Source organism: Jaculus jaculus, chromosome 9, assembly GCF_020740685.1.
Source record: "Jaculus jaculus isolate mJacJac1 chromosome 9, mJacJac1.mat.Y.cur, whole genome shotgun sequence".
NCBI lineage: Eukaryota > Metazoa > Chordata > Mammalia > Rodentia > Dipodidae > Jaculus > Jaculus jaculus.
The window spans coordinates 49,647,901-49,670,018 of record NC_059110.1 but is presented as its reverse complement, the minus strand read 5'-3'; the positions used below and the strand labels follow the sequence as shown (position 1 = coordinate 49,670,018).

The 22,118-nt window shown below is 41.2% G+C and overlaps 2 protein-coding genes and 1 pseudogene across 3 annotated transcripts in view; 2 read left to right on the top strand and 1 right to left on the bottom strand.

The window, feature by feature from the left end:
• Positions 1 to 22,118, bottom strand: part of Mcm9 (minichromosome maintenance 9 homologous recombination repair factor) — a 129,768-nt gene that overhangs the window by 74,242 nt on the left and 33,408 nt on the right. The window lies entirely within an intron of this gene.
• On the top strand, positions 2,656 to 3,194 carry LOC105944745 (annotated as a pseudogene).
• Asf1a (anti-silencing function 1A histone chaperone) lies at positions 9,266 to 19,600 on the top strand. Its single transcript, XM_045158110.1, has 4 exons — positions 9,266 to 9,435; positions 14,810 to 14,925; positions 17,854 to 18,030; positions 19,217 to 19,600. Exons 1-4 carry the CDS (start codon positions 9,327 to 9,329, stop codon positions 19,427 to 19,429), a joined length of 615 nt encoding a protein of 204 aa, XP_045014045.1. The 5' UTR covers positions 9,266 to 9,326; the 3' UTR covers positions 19,430 to 19,600.

The following is a 22,118-nucleotide window of genomic DNA, read 5'->3' as shown; positions in this document are numbered from 1 at the left end:
AAACTGCAGCAGACACTAGGAAATGGAAAGACATCCCTTGTTCTTCGATCGGAAGAATCAATATTGTGAAAATGGCAATCTTACCAAAAGCAATCTACATAGCTAATGCAATCCCCATCAAAATTCGAATGGCATCCTTCATGGAAATAGAAAAATAAATCCAAAAATTCATTTGGAAGCACAAAACATCTCGAATATCTAAAACAACACCGAGCAACAAAAATAAGGCTGGTGGTATCATCATACCTGAATTTAACCTATACTACACAGCCATAGTAACAAAAACAGCATGGTACTGGCACAAAAGCAGACATGTAGATCAATGGAACAGAACAGAAGACCCAGGTTTTAAGTCCGGGTGGCTACAGCCAGCTGATATTCGACAATATGGAAGGGACACCTTCCAGTGGGTTTTTGGCCAGGGAGGTCCCTGATACCCACAAAATATTACAAGCCATTGCCAAGGCCCTTGGTTTCCCACCAGGAATAGATGGTATGACCCTATTGCTGAAGACTACTTTGGCTGCAAGGTCACTGAGTAATCCTGCTGGAACTGGGCTGATAACCTCCTCCACGTAGACCACTTGAGAGAAAGCTAGAAGTGCTACTCCGTAAGCTCTGCATGCAGTTCAATGGAAAAGAGAGAAATTGCCAGTGAAGATACTCAACAGTAGACACTGCAAGCTTTGTATTTGGCCAGCTATGCCAAATGAGCCAATAGATGCAATAGTGGCATGTCTGTCATGGTACAAACTAACTGCCCTCCAATTGGAATGCAGTCCCTCTCCATAGGAGGGAATACATCCTTGATACTAAAAACCTGTAACAGTGGTAGTCATGAGCCCTAGGTGTGTAACATCTGCTACTGTCTGGCTAAATGTATATACTATGCTCATCAAACTGCCCAGTAAGCACTTCTCTTAATGTTCATACCCATATATTAATGCTACTCTCACTTTTGGTAGAGAACCTTCTCTTTTCATATGGCAGTGACCTTGGGATGACTCAGAAGGCATTATGGTGCTGGGAAGAAGTGACAGAGGAGTATTCAGCACTGCAATATCTCTATCACACCTTCCAAGACTCATGGTCCATTGTGGAAGAGGTGGTGGAAAGAATGTAAGCACCAAAGGAAGGGTAGGATTCCTTACAATGTGCTCCTCCAGACACAAAATGGCCTGGCTACCCATGACCTCACAGTGCCTGACACTACCTACACAAGACCATCATAATAGGAGGAAAAAATCAAGACATCAAGTTAAAAGAGAGACTAATTGAGAGTGGGAGGGTATATGATGGAGAATGGAGTTTCAAGGGGAAGTGGGGTGGGGAGGGCATTGCCATGGGATATTGTTTACAATCATGGAACTTGTTAATAAAAAAAAATCCTTAATCTCTCTCTCTGTCTCTCTCTCTCACACACACACACACAAAATGGAAGACCTCAACAACTGGTTGATTTAGCTTAATGAACACTTGCTCAAATGCAAGAATGAACTACTGGAAGCATCAAGAAAATCAGAATTCAAATTAAAATCATACCTCACAAAAGATAGACATGATATAAAATAACATAACTGAAAACAAAAATCAAACAGAAATCATAAACCCCCCTCTAGAACCACTTACCAACAGAGTTACTCATGTAGAAGAAATAAACCTCTGACCTGGAAGATAAGACAGAAGAAATTGATCAGGAGGCCAAAAACTTTGCTAACTTCAAAAATCAAGTGTACAGAATTTGAGGGAACTGTAGGACACCCTAACCCAACCTAATATCTGGATCATGGGTATACCAGAAGGAAAGGAAATCCAGACTAGAAGCACAGAGTACATACTCAATAAATTATTGAAGAAAATTTCTGACACTTGCAACAGAGAGGCCCATCCATATATAAGAAGCCCATAGAACACCAAACAGGCAGGGCCAAAGAAGAAACTCTCCAGGACACATCCTAGTTAAAGTTCTTAACAATGAAAGAAAGAGTGTTAAAAGCAGTAAAAGAGAAGCAATTCACAACATGCAAAGGCAATCCCACTAGAACAACACCAGATTTCTCAATGGAAACCCTGAGATCCAGAAGGGCCTGGCAGGGAACACTCCAAAGTCTGAAAAACTATGGCTTCCAACCCAAGCTACTTTACCCAGCAAAAGTATCCCTCATAATAGATGGTGAAATAAAAACTTTCCATAAAGAAAAGTCAACTCTATGATTATATGAACACGAAGCCCAACCTACAGAGAATACTTAAGGGAACACTCTACACAGAACAGCGAAACAACCAACCTCAAGAGCCAACAAGAAGATCACAATAAGAAGTATAATAAACCAGGCTCAAAACAGTACATAACACACACACACACACAAATGACAGGGATTTATTCAAACTTCACATAATAACCTTAATATTTAATAACCTTAAACATTAATGGCCTTAACTCACCCATCAAAAAACATGGGTTATGAGGATGGATCAAAAAACTGGACCCTTCTATCTGCTATTTTCAAGAAACCCACCTCACCACTAAAGATAGACACCACTTCAGGATGAAAGGTTGGAAATGATATTCCAAGGAAACAGAAATTTAAAAAACAAACAAACAGGCAGTTGCCGAGTCGTTTGAGCTCCTGTCTTCTTGCCAGCACCACTGGGATGGCCTTCCAGAACCATGACTCAGCCACTGCCAGCGTCACCATCACCTGTAAAGGAGCCGAGTCCAGTGGGGGCACCGCCTGGGGCCCTGTGGGCAAGATGCTACAGCAGGAGCTGATGACCCTCATGATGTCTGGTGACAAAGGAACTTCTGCCTTCCCTGAGTCAGACAATCTTTTCAAATGGATAGGGACCATCCATGGAGCAGATGGCACAGTCTATGAAGATCTGAGGTATAAACTCTCCCTGGAGTTCCCCAGTAGTTACCCTTACAAAGCACCCACAGTGAAGTTCCTCACGCCCTGCTACCACCCCAATGTGGATCCCCAGGGTAACATCTGCTTGGACATCCTCAAGGATAAGTGGTCAGCCCTGTATGACGTCAGGACCATCTTGCTGTCCATCCAGAGCCTGCTAGGAGAACCCAACATCGACAGCCCTTTGAACACACAAGCTGCCGAGCTCTGGGAAACCCCACAGCTTTTAAGAAGTACCTGCAAGAAACCTATTCAAAGCAGGTTTCCAGCAAAGAGTCCTGACCCCAGCTGTCCAGTCTCTCTTTGTGTCATCTTTGTATTTTTAGGTGGTCTGTCCTTTTCCTTGATTTCTATATGGACTCTGTATCTTCATCTGTGGTGTTATTTTTGTTGTTTTTTTTTTTAAATTAAGTCTACTTGAGGTCGTGCAATGTATATTAAATAAATGTTTTGATTGTTTTGTAAAAAAAAAAACAAGCAGGTATTGCTTATATTAATGTCTGACAAAATAGACTTCAAACAAAAAGTAATCAAAAAGGACACAGGCCACTTCTTAGTCATCAAGGGAATGATTCAACATTAGCATATCACAATCATAAATATAAATGTGCCAAACATAGTACACAACAGTTTATAAAACAAAATCTACTTGACAATAAAACAGAAACAAATACCAACACTATCATAGTCAGAGACTTAAATACTCCACTATCATTAAAAGACAGATCCTCCAAGCAGAAAATCAACAGAGCTCACAACATCATAGATCAACTAGATTTATTGGATATCTACAGAACTTTCCACCCCAACTCTATAGAATGCACATTCTTCTCAGCATCCCACAGACCTTTAAGTGAAAATAAATGGTGGTGAGCTGTGGAGAAATAGGGACACTCATTCCCTGTTGTGGGAATGTAAACTGGTACAACCACTATGGAAATCAATATGGAGACTCCTAAAAAGGGTGAATATAGGATTAACAACAGACCCTGTTATTCACTTATTGGGCATTTACCAAAAAAGCTCCATATCTCAGTTCAGAAATATTTGCTCAGCCATGTTTATAGCTGCTCAATTCATAATAGCTAAGAGCTGGAATCAACCCAGGTGCCCATCATTGGATGAATGGATAACCAAGATGTGGTATATCTACACAATGGAATTCCACTCAGCAGTAAGAAAAAATGGCACACTGAAACTTGTAGAAAAATGGTCAAACTTGGAACAGGTCATTTTAAGTGAACTCACACAATCACAGAAAGACAACCATCACATGATCTCACTCAACTGCAGTTCCTAACCTGGATCAGCCCAAGTTGCTGGCACAACTGAATAGCATCTTGAGGCTTGGACAACAGGGAGGGTAGGGCCTGGAGGAAGGAGAAAGGTGAGCGGGGGCGGGGGAACATAAAACTGAACCCAAATTGAACTGGTACCATAGATCCTGGAAGTCAGACTAAAAGTCAGACTAAAAGGTGGAACCCTCAAGAGGACCTTAGAGGGAACACCTGAATCCAAAGGCCCTGGAGAGAGACAAAACCTAACCTCAAATTTCTCCTGTTTCTCTTTCTTCTCTATTTCTTTTTTCTTTAACCTTGGCACTGGCCTGTAATTCCCTGTACCAGGATGTGGTCTACATCCATACTGAGCTGTTAATCAGAGAGACCTACTAGATCTCCCAAAACAAACAAGACAGACTTCTGTCAGAGCACTTGATTACCCACCTGAGGTTAATGGTAAGAACCTATTGCTGAAGATACCAAATGCTATTGGCATGGACCATGGAGAGACCTGGTCGGAATCCAGAGGAGAGCCAGTCCCCAGACAATTAGCCCATATAGTGCTGGAAGGTGCTACATGAGCTACTGAGGGAAAGTGGCCAACATCTGTCCAAGTAAATTAAAGTCTAAGTCACTCAGAAGAAAACAACTTTACATGATGCTTACACAAGTGCAACAGTGGCACACAGCCATGGTGGGTAACCAGCTGCTCTTGGATTTGCTAACAGATACTCTTAGTGGAAAGGAAGCCATATCTGGAATTGGGAAACAAGTCAGAATCATATCCCGATAATGATTCTGCTTTCCACTGTCAAGCTCCCACTAACCTTGGGCTGTATAAGAGGGTCTACACTCTTTTAATTCTCTCTAAATTAATGATGGTTATTCCATTTAACTGCACTGACTTCACTCTCTGTTGGAGAACCTGCTTCTCTTTTTCAGATAGGAACTGGACCTGAGGAGATAAACAACCCAGTGCACTCTACCCTGGCCCCACCTGAAACCTCATAGGAACTGGGGAAATGAGCAAGAGTGCTGCTTTCTTAGTTAAGCTGATATCAGCACAGGGGCGATGGAGAAAGATACCAAGGACTCTCAACACCTACCAAACCAGAGATCCAGAGGCTCCTAGTGCCCATCACTTAAGTAGACTTAAAATGCTCCCACCATGGCTCAGGGAATTTTGCAGAAGAGGGGGCAGAAAGATTGTTAGAGCCACAAGTTGGGACATTTTGCACAGAGACACTGTCTTCCCCACAATGCATGACCCATAATCCCCATGGGGTTGACCTGCATCCCAAGAAGGAAGGCCTCTTCAGAAAAGGGGCAGAGAGGAGGGAAAGGATGGTACCAACATGTGATGTTGACATACAAAATATGTCCATATCTAGTAATAAAAATAAACTTAAAAATAGGTTTATAAAGCTGCAGGAAGATATAGGTAATTTCAGTGCACTTGATATAGCTGACCTCAAATTCATGTGGATATATGTCAAGGGAGATTGCTTTGTAAATAAAGTGGGAGTTATAAATACAAAAAAAAAAAAAAGAGAGAGAGAGAGAGAAAAGAAAGAAAGAAAATAGAAAAACATCAAGGAGAACTTAATGTCCACCAAGAGATGGGTCACCTCCACTTCATCTGCCTGGGCCCAGAAATCATAACAGGGGAAGAGATGATATTAATACTGCTCTCATGGCTAGCCTGAAAACCAATTCCAGGGGAACAGCCCCAGACACTGTGGTCACTCAAACCTTACAAAAACAGAGATCCAGTTGAGTGTGGTGGCACATGCCTTTAATCTCAGTACTCAGAGGCAGAAATGGGAAGATCACTGTGAGTTGGATGCCAGCCTGAGACTACATAGTGAATTCCAGGGCAGCCTGGGCTAGTTAGAATGGTATCCTACCTCAAAAAGAAATTTTTTTTAATGGGCGAGGGTGCTGGAGAGATAGCTTAGTCATTAAGACACTTGTCTGTGAAGCCTAAATACCTACGTTTGATTCTCCAGTACCCATGTAAGTCAGATACAGAAGATGGGAACTGGAATGTCCATTATCTCTCTCTTTTTTCTTTCTCTGTCTCTCAAATATATAAATATTTTTAAAACACCAGAAATCCAGAGTCTGTAGAGAAAACGACACTAAACCACATCTGTATGCTGCCCACTAAGGCTCAAAGAGCATGGCAGAAGAGGAGACACAAAGATTTTGAGAGTATCAGGGTGGGTGGGAATAGTCTGAGACACCATGTTTCTCCCATCTCTGCAGATACTGACTAAGGTCTTTTGGTCCCCAGACCAAAAGTAACCCCACCAAAGACCCTCAGCAGAATGGGGTGGGGAAGAGGGGGGCTATATGCAACATTTTTATTAAAAATTAACAAATTTAAAAATGTATTTTATTTATTTATTTATGAACAAGAAAAAAGAAGAGAGTATGGGCACACCAGGGTCACCTGACACTGCAAACGAACTCCAGATGCATGTGCCACTTGGTACATCTGGCTTTATGTTGGTACTGGCTATCACACTTTGAAAGCAGGTGTCACTAACTGTTGAGCCATCTCTTCTGCCTCCTTTAATATTTTTATTTATTTATTACAGTCAGCACACGCAAGAAAGAATGGCCATGCCAAGGCTTCTAGCCACTACAAACAAACTCCAGACGCATACGCCACTATGAGCATCTGGCTTTTGTGGGACCTGGAGAATCGAACCTGGGTCCTTAGGCTTTGCAGGCCTGTGCCTTAACTGCTAAGCCATCTCTCCAGCCCACCTTTAATATTTTTGAGGAGCAGTAATAAAATAGAGGCAAGATGAGAAGCCTAAAGGTAACTCTTGCAGCTTCCAGAGAAAGGGAGCTTTTTCCTCTTAAATATTCTTCTTATTATTATTTTTTAATTTTTTTATTACTTATTTGAGAGTGACAGACAGAAAGAGGGAGAGGGAGAGAGAGAATGGGCACGCCAGGGCTTCCAGCCACTGCAAACGACCTCCAGATGCATTCGCCCCCTTGTGCATCTGGCTAACATGGGTCCTGGGGAATCGAGCCTCGAACTGGGGTCCTTAGGCTTCACAGGCAAGCACCTCTCCAGCCCCTCTTAAATATTATTGAATGTGACAAATAAAAGTAAAAATTGAGGGCTACAGAGATAGCTTAGCAGTTAAGGCACTTGCCTGCAAAGCCTAAGGACTCGGGTTTGATTCCCTAGTACCCATGTAAGCCAGATGCACAAGGTGGCACATGCTTGTGGTGTTCCTTTGAAATGGCTTGAGGCCCTAGACCATCCATTATCTCTACCTGCCTCTTTCTTTCTCATAAATCAATAAATATTTAAATAAATAAAAATTGAATAAACCAAACTAGTGGTATCCAGATAGCTCTTTTGAGACTCTGGATGTACAGCCACCAAAAATGAGCTTCATGAGAAGTCATCTCATCCTAAAATACACATGGTCACCAGCAAAATGCACTTAGAAAATGCATTTAATGCCATTCTTATAAAAACAAGTGAATGAGGATCTCAAAAGTGCCTGTAGCAATCAAATACATACACCAATCTCATGGAATCAGGTTTTCATCCTCAAGAGATCATTTTATCTTACATACGCAGCACTTCTTATATTACATAAGTTTTTACTTTATCTTTGCTCATGTTAAGACCAGCATTAAGAATGCATTGTGTGTCAGTCAGACTTCTATCACGTGATACTGTATGACTCTCTTCGTGTAATGCTAATTCACTCTGAATTTAATTTAGTAATGAGTAGTTTCACAACACAAAATGAGTTTTGTGAATAACATAATGAAACAAGTCAACACAAACATGTTAAGTTTCCTCTTCCCCACAATGGTGCTGCCAAGCAGCATCAGCAGTGCATTTTCTCAATTCATTGAAAATGGATACAGGATTCACAGAATTTGTAGTGCTACAGAGCTTTTTAAAAAAAGTGTATAATCATAGGTTATTTGTTTTTATAACTTTTTTTTCTTTTTATTTGAAAGAGAGAACTGCTGTAAATGAACTCAAGATGCATGCACCATATTGTGCATCTGGCATACATTGGTCCTGGGGACTCAAACCTGGGTCCTTTGGCTTCCCAAGCAAACACCTTAAGCACTATGCCATCTCTCCAAGCAACCTCCATTTTGTAAACAAAGGGCTTTGTTGTAAGGTTTCTAAAGATCATGTCATGGTAGTTCTCTCCTTTTTCTTTAGTAAATTTGTCTGTTTGATGTACGAATACTTCCATTTTCCCTTTATCTTCCTGCATGGCTCCTCTCCAACAGTAGAAATCTAGCTTTAACCAATTACATTTCTTGTATTTCCTTACTCTAAGACTTTCCAGATCTTACATTAGAAGAAAACCCAGGTGCAGTCTAAAAACCGCATATTTAGATATTCCAAGCAAAGTATGTGTATCTTGTCTTCATTTTGTGTCTATTTAACTAAGGGCACTGTAGTACCAAAATTTACATAAAGTGGCCAAGAATTACACTTCCAAAATGGCTTGCTCCTTTCGAGCTGATCTGGGTCTGTAAAATTTATTTCCACTGCAACCAATCCTTCTCTCTGCTCCAAACAGTACTTTGCATAGACAGCTGAGCTTAAACGAATGCAAAATACCTAATTTGATGTGCTAAATTCTGCAGAGCCGTGGAGTTGAAGCAAAGTATGTTAAAGATGCAGGGGGGGGTGGGGGGGCACGGCCCCACACGAAACCATGCGGCTCTGGCTCTGGCTCCCGCCGCCACGGCGCTCACTTTGTCCTCGGCCTTTGCGCCGAGCGCACCAGCAGGTGGAGCCGCCGAGAGCTCGCGAGCGCCTTCCGGGAGCCGGAGCCCCTCTTGTCGCCAGCGAGGCCCGCGCCGCAGGAGGAGGGTCAGAGCGCGGGCAGCCAATCGCGGCCCACGCTGCCACTTACCGAGCAGAATGGGCTGTAGTTTAGAGACCTCGGAAAGCTGAAAGCGCCGTGGAGTGAGTGCCCCGAGTAAATAAAAAGGAAAAGAAAAGTTTGTCACGCCGCCGCGGCTCGGCTCGGCGCGGCGCGGGCCGGCGGGCGGGGTCGGCTGCGGCGCGGGACGGGACGGCGCGGCGCCCAGCCCCGCGCCCATTGTTTGTTTTCTTCAAAATATGGCAAAGGTTCAGGTGAACAATGTAGTGGTGCTGGACAACCCGTCTCCCTTCTACAACCCCTTCCAGTTCGAGATCACCTTCGAGTGCATCGAGGACTTGTCTGAAGGTGAGTGCCCAGCCCGGCCGCCCCCCGGCCCAAGTTGCTGGGAAGTTGCTCGGCCGGGGAGCCATGTTGTCAGCTTTGTGTGCGGGCGGCGGCGGGAGGACGGCGGGCGGCCGAGCGGAGCCATCTTCCCGCGCCTCGCTGACGCTGGGCCGCCAACCCGGGCGTTCGTCGCCCGGCCGCCCGCAGGCCGGCGCGGGGCTGGCGGGGAGGAGAGCGCGGCTGGCCTCGACCAACCAGCGGGGAAGGCGGGCGGCGCTGGCTCGGCCCCTCGGCGCCGCGGTCCCGGGGGCCGCCGGGAGGGATGCTCGGCGCTCGGGAGGCTGGCGCGCAGGCTCGGGCGCCGCGTGCACTCCCGGCTCCCCGCTCAGCTAGGAGGTACATTGACCCCACGGCAGAAATAAGATCCTCACAAGTTCCAGGACTAAATCCCTGGCTTGCAGCGTGAAGCCTTGGAGAAGACTTGCTTCAAGAACCTCCTGAAATCCAATTACAACAGTCTCCACCCAGGCACCAAACAACCCCAACCAAACAAACAAAAAAACAACGTGGGTCGGGAAGTAAAATGTAAAGTCCTGATAGCAGCGCAGCAGCTTTCACTGTTTGCTACGTAGGTTTTAAGGCCCTCAAAAAAAAAAAAAAATTAAAAGCATTAGGCAAATAATGGCACATAAAGTATCTTTTTCATTAAAAAATCTCTTTTGACCACTTAACGTATATATAGGATGTCAGCTTTCATTATAAAAGCAATATACTCAAAGTTGTAAATACGTAACTGTGGCCTTTCCCCCACTTCTTCATCTAACCACAGACAACACTTTGACATGTGGCCTTGCGATATTTAATACAGATATCAGTGTGTGTGTGTGTGTGTGTGTGTGTGTGTGTATGTATGTATGTATGTGTATATATATATATATATATATATATATATATATATATATATATATATATAAAATGTTGGACATGTGAAAGGATGACTTGTTAAAATCTGGTACTCTCCACATACACTGTGTAAAAATTAAGGGGTTTTTTGTTCGTTTGCTTTTTGTTTTTCGAGGTAGGGTCTTGCTCTAGCCCAGGCTGACCTGGAATTCACTATGTAGTCTCAGGGTGGCCTCGAACTCCTGACGATCCTCCTACCTCTGCCCTCTGAGTGCTGGGATTAAAGGCGTGCACCACCATGCTCAGTTTAAAGGGTACTCTTTTGATTGACCCTCTCCCAATTACTACTAACAGTGTTGCCAAGCCCAACAATCATATTTCTTTTTGCTGCCAATTGTACATGCAAATAGACCAAAAAAAAAAAAAAAAAAGGCCATTCCACCTGTATAGCAGTGTTTCTAGGCTTGAGAAGTTTTTTGAATTACAGGTATTTCTATGGCCATGGCTTCCATTTTGAAAGAAGATTCCGGATGCTGTTTCAGGACCAGTAAGTTGAACAGCATGAACCCAGCCATTCATGGAAGCCAAATTATATCCATAACTGGGATCCCTTCAGAACTTAAACCATACACTGATGATAAGAATATTCCTACTTCCATTACATACTGTACATCCACGGCACTATTTTAAGCTGAGTCATTGCAAAGCTGCAAAGGAATCTCTCAGAGGTGCCATGCCTGTATACTCCACCTAGAGGCTGTGTGGATTAAGGCAGTGGAGGCTACCATTTTGCCTATGCTCCTTATAGGCTCTTTTGAATTGTAAATATTTTTTACTAAGCTCTTGAAGGCGAAGGACAAAGTATTTGGAAGAGAATTTTCAGTTTATAAGTTACTTTGTGTCTAACCCCAAACCACAATTCTGCAGCCATTTTGTATACTTATCAATAATTTCCAATCATTTTCCTTTAAAAATGTACTGGGGTGATAGAGGTAGAATCACACCCTGAGACTACAGAGTGAATTCCAGGTCAGCCTGGGCTACAGCGAAATCCTACCTTGAAAAACCAAACAACAAAGTCCTGTTGCCTTTGCTTTTGTTTTTGTTTTCAAGGTAGGGTCTCTAGCCCAGGCTGACCTGGAACTCACTCACTATGTAGTCTCAGGGTTCCTCGAACTCAACAGAGATCCTTCAACCTCTGCCTCTAGAGTGCTGGGGTTAAAGGCACACGCCACCATCCCTGGGCTGTTTTTCTTTAGAGCCAGCCTTAAGTAGTAATTTGCTCTTGGTTGTTGCTATAATACGGTTTGTCCTGTGAAGTAATTTAAAAAATGAGATTTAAGTAGAGGCTTTACTGTACTTGACCTGATCAACCTTAAACAAGTGTGACTAAGCCTCTGGCCACTTCTAAGGTTTAATATTTGCAATGCAGCAGACTTGAGAGTGGGGAACCCCAGGTTTCTTCTAATTTTTCATCCTTTGAGCACCGGTATTGCCACTAGTACAACTAATTCCACATTCCTAGGGTGACTTCCCTCACTCCCACAAGTACTTCCAGGCTGAGATTACCCTGATCAAATGAAACCATTAGGTAACTTAAAATAAATGAATAAATTCATCAACTGATCACCTGGAGACTCCTAGCTTGTCCTTTCCTCTCTGCAACGCCAGAAGCTAGGAAATGAAAACCAGGCTTAAACTAAAAACAGCTGACTTTAGTTTCTCAAAAGTACTCACCACTTAAATTGAATAGCTATTTACAAGCATACTGTAGCATCACAATCAATGCAGATATGTTCCTTCAGTCACAGTTTGGGCTAAAATGTCTAGCTTGCCATCACCTCTGCCCTTCCCTATCCTTCCTGAGGTGATCTCTTATTCCATGACTTGAAATCCAGGAAGGGGGTAAGATTTACCTTCCCAGAAACATTTCTTAGAACCAAAACTTTGGAGTTGAACTGATTCTCAGAACTGTGAATTTGGGTATATTATTTAAAATATCCAAGTCTCAACCGGTTTACATACTATGCACATATATAGTATATACATGTTTGCAAATTATATCCATATGGAAAGCATTTAAGGTTTAAGAGACTAAAGTGACAGCCTACACCTTATATAACAGCTATGGTCCTATGGCAGACCACAATACCAACTTAATTTATACCCAGTAGGAGCCAAGAGTATTATGTACAGTTGTACATACAAAGTTGTTTTATGAGAACCTGGATGTAACAAGTCTCAGCCTAATCTGTCCTTGATTAATATAGTAACTATCATACCTCTTTCTTCTGAAAACAGTTTCTTCCCTTGGGTCACCTCCCTCGCTAGCCACTATTTTCCTGACCTACTTTATTGATTCTTCATTTTCTGGATCTCTCAACTTTGGAGAACCCTAAGGATCAGTCACTCCCTAGGAATCCTGTTGGTTTACTTGTCTTTATACATCATTGCGAAGTTTCAAATTTTTGTCTGATCTATTTATTCAGTGTATCCTCCTAAGTGCCTAGTAGACATCTCAAGCAAGTATAAAACAAACACCCCATTATTTTTCTTTGCTTCACCAAAAATGGGCTCCTGTTACTTTTGTCTCCAAAATTTATTCAGGATCTAAATCCTGTACACCCATGGCCACACATGAACCAAGCCACTGTAATTTCTTTCCCCAGTTGTTGGAACTCCTTCCTGTTCCCTTTCTGTCAGTCTACAGCAGTTAAAATGATCCTTTACAATGGATCCCCGTCACTCCTTTGCTCAACACCCCTAGGGGTTGAGGGTTGCCTGGCATTCTCAATGCTCTGGGGTTTGATCCCCACAGAGCAGAGAGCAAAAGTGGCTTCCCAGTGCATTCAGTATCAGAGCCAGAGTCCTATGGTGGCCTCCCAAACCCTTGCATCCTCAATCTTATGGTTGCTTCTTCCTCAACACACCAAGCAGGTTCCTTCTTCTGTGACTTTGTATTTGTTATTCATTTGTAAATATCCAAACAGGTGACTCATGAGATGTCAGATGCAGGACCCTGAATCCAGAATTGTGCTAAAACCACAAAAGCATGTACACAATTACACAAAAATGTCACTAAATTCTTGAGTGCATTGGAAATTCATGCCCTTGCAGGTGCTTAGTGTAATTACTAATGAATCACACAGGCCACACATTGCTAAACTCCCTTCAGAAGAGAAAGTCTCCAAGGTTGTCCAGTTGTCTCTTCCCTTGTTAAAGAGTAGAGTCCATCAAAGAGTGGTGGTTTACCCCTCACACAGCAGCTAGGGCATAGGTGAAACCACAGAGGAACTGGCAAGCTGAACAAGAGTGCTACTTCTAAGGGGAGCCTGACAACCAGCACCAGGGTGATGGACACAGACAGAAAGAATACTCAAAATACACAAAAGCAGAAACCCAGAAGCAGTTGAGAATTCAACACTAATATAGACTTAAAGCACACTCACCACGGCCCAGGGAATTTTATAGAAGAGGGGTAGAAAGGAATGTAAGAGCCACAGGTTGGGAGGCATATCCAGAGGGATTGCCCCACTCCCTGTGATTGATGGCTGCTCTCACAACTCATAACCCACAACTCCATGGTGAATACCAGCAACTCACTAAGGAGGGCCCTCAGTGGAGTGGGGGCAGGAAGGAGGGATAGTACCAACAAATGATGTGTCCATAAGAAACAGGTAAAAATGAGTGGTGGTTTTACTCCTTGGTTTCTCCAGAGCATGCTGTAGTAAAAGTTTCTCAATAAAATATGCTAGGGTGAATTATGTACACAGCCTTAGGCTGCACCAGTGTTTCTTGTTCTTGTACCCAGTGGAGACACTGTGTGTCCTCTGTAGAAAGACATGTGAGGATCTTGGTCTCCCTAGGAGGGGTAGCATGCAGACAAAGCCCTACCATGTCCTTGAACCACAGCGATACATAGTTGAGTAATATACATTAAGGGTAACTAAAGGTTAGTAACAAACATCTTCAAGCAAAGTCAACACATTTGCTGCAGTTGATGAGCCCTCTGAACCACAAAGGAGGTTTGCTAACTGTATTTTCCACTTTGGACACCATGCTGATTTGTACTGTTTTCCCAGAGTTAAGGGTGTTACAAGATGGCACACAAAGGGGGCTGGGACATTGCATAACCACATCAGCATGAGAAGTGGGAAACGCTGGATTAATGCTCCAGTGTTCTTTGCTAAAAGTGACTTGCTAAGCCAGTGTGCTTCGAGTCCTGAAGACAGTCTTCACAAGTTTCTGATCATGTGCTTTTGAGGAGAAATGTTCAAGGACCAATGTTTCACAAAGAGAATTTTGAGAAATTCTGACATGAAATATGAATTTGGGTAAGAATTTCATAGGGACCAGTTCATCGTCTTTCTGTATGTTCTGCTGTGAGACTCTATTTAGCCACCAATAAGCAGTAACATGGTCATCATAAAGGACTTTCATCTTCAAATGTACTTAATGATGTGAAATAATGTTTTTGATTTTTTAACCCTAGACTTGGAATGGAAAATTATCTATGTGGGCTCTGCAGAAAGTGAAGAATATGACCAAGTTTTAGATTCTGTTTTAGTGGGCCCTGTTCCTGCCGGGAGACACATGTTTGTGTTTCAGGTAAGGCTTGTCTTGGTAATCGTGCGTGCCAAATATATTTCCAAACAGCCCTTCTTTCTCTTGTGTGAAATAGTTCTGCTCCAACTACTTTGATATATCTTCTTCTGCCATGCTTCAGGCAGTGTCTGTCATAAAGGAAACTGTACTTGGTTCTCTGCAGAGAAATATGCAGCTTGTAAACCTTGAAGCATATCCTGGCATATGTGGTTGGTTTGGGTTCTTCCTGTGGAACAGGCTTTCAGGTGGCTACCCAGAAGCCCAAACACAGATTTGACTGGCATACCAGTTAACATGCTTCCTCAGCATACAATTTCAGCCACTAGGAATGAAGATGATTTAACTTGTGCCCAGGTTCAATTCCCTAGCACCCACGTGACAGAGCCAGACACAAAAAGTAGTGCATGAATCTGGTGCTCATTTGCAAGGACAAGATACTCTGATGTGTGCACACACATGCAAATAATACATAAAAATCTTGTAGTGATAAATGACTTGGTTAGCATCAGTGTATGTGTGGGTTGAAAGGAACAGAGAAAGCAAGTGCAATTGAAATCATGTGTTAGTGCATATAGTTTTCAAAATTTGCCAATTATCAGCAGAAAGAAATGGTAGTTTTTGTTTTGTGTTTTATGCAAACTATAGAATAGTCTCCTGGTCTGCCAGGTTTTGCCTCAGAATAGTGGTCTAAGACTAGCAAGATGTCCAGATACCTGCCCCATATTGGGGATTGGGTCATGATTTATAAACATTGCTTTTTTTTTCAAGGTAAGGTCTCACTCTGGCCCAGGCTGACTGGAATTCACCATGTAGTCTCAGGGTGGCTTTGAACTCACGGCCACCTTCTACCAGTGCCTCCCAAGTGCCAGGATTAAAGGCGTGCAGCACCACACCTGGCTCTTCAATTGCATTTTCATCATAAATGATCCGAGAGGCTTGTATATTTCTCAACTCAAATGTGTTCATTTGAGTGAATATCTTGACAAATTTTAAAATTCAGACATTCCTAGAACCAATTTGCTGCATGGTAGGAAGTCATACGGGAGAAGAGTTCCCATAGCATTTTAGAAATGTCTGCATTTCCCATCTCTGTCCTCTTCCAAGTATATGAAAATCCTTTTGAATACCCTTAAAGTAAATTCTTCTCTATCCTGCCAGAAGGAGGCGAATAGGATTTCTAAGACAAGCAACATATTTGCAGGAGAGTCTCTGTTTCCATTCTGGTGTTTCTCCAAAGCATTCATAAACCCTTCAGGACAGGAAATGAATAATGAGTGCATTTCAAAACAATAAATTTTTATAGGTACACTTAGATTACTGGGTAGATGATTTTGTCTTTTAGTGTTACCTACATAAATGGACATATAATAAACTGAAGTGTTTACATACACAAAGTATGTGCCCTGGCAACAGTAGACTCATTTTCTGGTATTCCATTCGTTTACTACACAAAAAATCTGCTTCATCAGCTGTCACTGCTGATGTCTACTTACTCTGTGGCTCCTCCCACCTGGCCAGTCTCCTGCCTGCCCTGCTCCCTGCTCCCTGGGCTGTGGGCATGGCTCTTGCCAGGAAGTCTCCTTTAGCCCTTCTGCTTCACTTCCATCCTCCCTGGTCAGTATGATTCAAAACAAGGTTTCTGCTATCATTGGCCTAAACAAAATTTCTGCCTTCATTCAACTTCCAGTAATGTATGTGGCTCAAGTGACTTCACAACATTATTTTGTTTCAAAATCTGCTGTGTAGTTTACATTCTATTGTCAGTTTTAGGTACTATTTACATGTTATGTTTAGCGGTGCCCTGGATCTCACCATGGTTAGCTAACATTGTCACTGAAACATCCATTGTCCGTGGTATATAGTTTATCATTACAATATCTGAGAAGTGGTTGAAGAGTACATATAAGAACATAAGTGTCCTGGGTAGAAGAGGGAAATTGATGTTATATTTATTGCCATTAGCCTTTTTTTATTGAGGCAAGCCCAACAAACTGGCCATTTTTTTTTTTAATGCAAGAGGGAGGGAGGGAGAGAACTGGTGCGCCAAAGCCTTCAGCCACTTTAATTGAACTCCAGATGTGTGCTGCCTGGTGTGCATATGTGACTTGGTGCACTTTCATAACCTTGTGTGTCTGACTTATGTGGGATCTGGAGAGTCAAACATGGGTCCTTAGGTTTCATAGGCAAAAGCTTTAACTGCTGTATATCTCTCCAGCCCTGCCATTAAGCTTTGTGGAGATAATTAAGTGCTTAGTAACTCAGGAATTAACTGACAATGATTGGTTTGTTTATAATGGGTTTTAAAATGAGTCTTGCATAATATCATTGGTCACCATATACTGGAACCACAATTATTTCCTTCTATAATTGTTCTTATGCCTACAAGTACTGAGGGCTTAAGGACTAATGTGGAAAACTATGGCCCTATTCTCTAGCTATAAGGCAGCTCAAAAGAGCATTTGCTGCCGGGCATGGTGGTGCATACCTTTAATCCCAGCATTCGGGAGGCAGAGGTAGGAGGATGGCCATGAGTCTGAGGCCACTCTGAGACTACATAGAGAATTCCAGGTCAGCCTGGGCCAGAGTGAGACCCTACCTCAAAAAAAAAAAAAAAAAAAGAGCATTTGCTGAGGTGGCACTCAGGAAGTTGAAGCAGGATTACCATTAGTTCAAGACCAGCCTGAGCTACAGTGTACTGGGCCATCCAGAGCTAAATAGCAAGACTCTTGTTTCAAAAAACTCACATAGATAAATAGACAGACAGACAGACAGACAGAACGAACATACACACATACGTACTGAATTAGTAAGAATATCTGCCTTCCTGATGTGATTTCCAAGAACATCTCATTGCTGTGCCTTTAACACTGCACTGAAACCCAGTCTTGCCTGTCATTAAGTTGTTTTGTGTTTCTTTTTAAATAATTCTAGGCTGATGCACCTAACCCAGGACTCATTCCAGATGCAGATGCAGTAGGTGTAACAGTTGTGCTAATTACTTGCACCTATCGAGGTCAAGAATTTATTAGAGTTGGCTATTATGTAAATAATGAATATACTGAAACAGAATTAAGGGAAAATCCACCAGTAAAACCAGACTTTTCTAAGGTAATGTTCTTACCATTCCTTTTTAATTACTTGTATTGTTTTTAGGTGGTTGCTGTTTCATAATACTCTATGAAAATAGTTTTAAGAAAAATTAAACTTGGAAGTCTGGGCAATCTAATCATTGTTGCAATTCCATGGATTACCTCAACTCCTCCTTCTACAGGAATATAGGCTTTGAGTAGGAGTCAGGCCTTTGTTTATGACACACTGGATACCAATCACATGCACATTTATTTCATTTCAACCTTTAGAACATGTAAGTTCCTATCTGTTATAGTATATATACTATATATAGTATAGTGTTCATCAATAATACTTTTCTCTAGGACTCTTCCCAAAATTGTGGGGAAGTTTTGTGGAGTTAGCTCAGTCTATTCTTAAACTTGTGGTGATCCTCCTATATCAGCCTTCCCAAGTACTGGGATTGTAGATGACAGCCACCATACCTGGCCCATGCCTGTTTTTTATATGAACGCTTAGATACCTACCTGTAGGTTTTGTTCTTTCTACTATTCTTAGAGAATAAACTAAAGGTCATAAATGTGTGTGGTGTAAGCATGTGCTTGTGTCTGTTCTCTATTAGGTTGCTTTGTATATGGCTTGTGTGTCCTTTAAAAATCCACTATCACCTGTAAGACCTTGTACGGCATGAAAGGAATCTAGAGTACTGTTGCTACCAAGCAACACTGGGGTGCTGCCAAGAAAAGGCTATATTTGAGGAAAAGTGTTCATTCTCATTTTCCTTGAAAACTTATTTTTAACTTTTTCTTTTTTGGTTCTGAGGGTCAGACCCAGGGACTTGAACATGCTGTGGAAGTGCTTTGCTACTAAGCTACATCACAGTACAAATTAAAATAGTCATAGGAGAGATTTTGGTTAAAACAACATCTGAAACATTTATCTATGAAAATACTTTGCCTCCCTTATGCTTTAGGAAACAGAAGTATAAAGATTAGATATTTTGTTGGGTAGTGAAAACTATTGGGATTTCCTCAGTTTATCCTAATTTTGTTTCCCCAAGCTAAAATAATTTCTTTGCTATGCCTTAGCCTTTGTTAGTTAGTATTGTGCTTGAAGTGCTTTACTTCTTTAGTAGGATTAACATAAAGGACCATTTTTGTTAAGATTTTACTTTTTCAACCTAAATTTCCTAGTGTTTACCATTTATACTGTTTCCTTTCTCTAGCTTCAAAGGAACATTTTGGCATCTAACCCCAGAGTCACAAGGTTCCACATTAACTGGGAAGATAACACAGAAAAGCTGGAAGATGCAGAGAGCAGTAATCCAAATCTACAGTCCCTTCTTTCCACAGATGCAATACCCTCAGCATCAAAGGGATGGTCCACGTCAGAAAACTCACTAAATGTCATGTTAGAATCCCACATGGACTGCATGTGACTACCTGCCATCCCATTAGTATAAATTAAGCTATTAAAAACAGAACTATTTCCCCGAAGTATACAGTCAAGACACAATGTGAAGAATTTGTTAAAAACATCCTGTAGAAAGTTTATAAGAAACAAGTATTTGAGCAAATTGTGGAATATAAATACAACTATTTTTAAGTAATTTTTCTCTAACGTGTTATTTGTTCTGACACTAATCTGATTAAAACATACATTATTTTCTTCCCCTTTATATGTAATTAAAGCACTTCTAAAAGGAAAAATGAATAATCAGATCAGGTTGTGAAGGTGTCTCAGCCTCTTAAACAATAATCTTTAGAACACTACTTTACAGACATTGGAAGCAAGGCTTACTTCAACTAAAATGCTTTTTCTTTATTTTTTGAAAGGGGCAAATTTCCATTCTTTGATTAAAATGTTATGTGCTACAAATAATTTTAGGATTCGTTTTTTAGGATTAATTTTTTTTTCCAGGCCACCTTAAAAACATCTCATGGCTTTTATTACAGTGCATGTCATATTGAAGTGTGGTTTCTAATAGAACAAATGTGCCTAACTATTTATAAGCCCCTCTGGCTGTGGGGTAGAGCACATTAGCTCCAAGTCATTATTCTCCAGTGATATCAGCACTTCAAGAGCAGATGCAAATTCCCTAAGTTTAGAAATAGATTATAATGACTCAGATCTACTAATTAGGTTTGTAAAATATCATGAACATAAAAATTCTAGGCTGGGTGTGGTGGCACATGCGTTTAATCCCAGCATTTGGGAGGCAGAGGTAGGAGGATCATCATGAGTTCAAGGCCATCCTGAGACTACCATAGTAAATTCCAGGTCAGGCTACCCTGGTACAAGGTAGACCCTACCTTGAAAAACAAACAAACAAACAAAAAAAATTACTTTGACAGATCACTTATTGTTGGCATTATTATGTAAAAATAGCAATTTAGAAAGGTATGTTAGGCTTTATCATGATAGGTGAGTTACTAATTTGGAAGGATATCTTATTTTCACACCCATAACACTCCTTCATATCCTCTGACCCATGAAGATTAGATTATTGACATGTTCTAAATAATTTTTTGAGATACATTTGTTGAAAGGAATTCACTCAATAAATGGATAAAAAGGGTAAGTAAATGTATCAATAGGTTATTTTTCTTTAATGACAACCAGGTATGCTCCATAGATTAAGGATAGATTTTTTATTTTACTCTAGCTACTAAGATAGGTTTATGACATAAGTTCTGTAGTGCCTTCCAGTCTAAACATTATACTACACTTATAGCATTTATTTTGAGAAAAGGAAAGGGCATTGGTCTAAATACAGGCTCTCAAGTTGTATATATTTCCTATCATTCTAAAAAGGGAATTTGTCAAGCAAAATATCAAAGTGAATTTTAATACTTCAGATCATTACAGTATTACTCATTAAATGCTTCATAGATTTTAAAAAATAAAATGCTTCTGTTAAAACTATGTTCAAAAATAAATCTCATTAGTCTAAATGCAATTAAGAGTTAACAGCCAGGCATGGTGGTGCACACCTTTAATCCTAACACTTGAGAGGCAGAAGTAGGAGGATTGCCATGAGTTTGAGGCCACCCTGAGACTACATAGTGAATTACAGGTCAGCCTGGGCTACAGTGAGACCATCTCAGAAACTAAAAACAAAACAACAACAAAAAAGAGTTAACATAAAAATGAAAGTAAAAGTAATACTATTTGATAACAGGGCTGTTTAGAATTCAAATGTTAAGAACTAAGCAACTATATGTTGGGTTTCAACCTAGTCAGCTTCATTTACAGGCTCTATATCTGAATTCTAACTAAACAGGAAAGTAGGTTAGAAGGAATGTGGGTATCATTAGAGTTGAGATAATATTCCAGAAATCTGTGGAAACATACATGCATTTGCTCATTTATAATCTTATGCAAGCTTAGGTTCTTAACATGTTATTTTAAGCTCTGAGGTTTCTAGTATTGCTAAGTCAGTGAAGTAGTTTTAGATCACACCCAATCATATAAAATAAGATGAAGTATAACCCAAGCCTATATTTACATTAAAGTTTTTCACAGACAGGCACCCTCTGTGGCACCTGACTGCATTGCACTAGGACTTTCTAGTGGGTAGCAACAGTATGAAGAACTCTGGCTATTTTTGTGTGGGCAACAAGTAAAAGTAACTTTCCTACAACAGTAAAGTTTGTATTCCTTTTACAAACAATTTGATTCTCTTCTCTCACATTTGGATTGTCATCTTAGCATTCACACAGTGGGAAAGTGCTGCTGACACTAGTTCATTAACACCAACTCCACAGCCATACACTAAAACTTCCCAGTCAGTATGAAATGACTACATAGTGAGAACCTGTTTTGCTGACACTCCACATCATTACTTAGGAAGTATTCCATGTACTTACTTGGGCTACACTATTGCTTGCATCATATCATATAGAACTCGAGCACAAATGCTTTTATATGTACTTGCTGAAGAAACCTTAACACTGTATGAATGAAGCCACAAATACTTATATTCAAGTATGCTCTGAAGTCCTAACAGACAAATCTCTGCCTCAGAAGTTTCAGTAGAAGTAAGCTATTGCCCAGGAAAATGCCTTAAGCTCTAGTCCATCTCTCTACTTTTATAAAGTGAAATTTCTCCCTATTTATTTTGATGT

Bases quoted from the DNA above. Each gene is read 5' to 3' on its own strand.
- Asf1a (XM_045158110.1), top strand. From the start codon at position 9,327: ATGGCAAAGGTTCAGGTGAACAATGTAGTGGTGCTGGACAACCCGTCT. The intron at 9,436-14,809 runs GTGAGTGCCCAG...TTTTAACCCTAG, and splicing joins CATCGAGGACTTGTCTGAAG to ACTTGGAATGGAAAATTATC. The intron at 18,031-19,216 runs GTAATGTTCTTA...TCCTTTCTCTAG, and splicing joins TAAAACCAGACTTTTCTAAG to CTTCAAAGGAACATTTTGGC.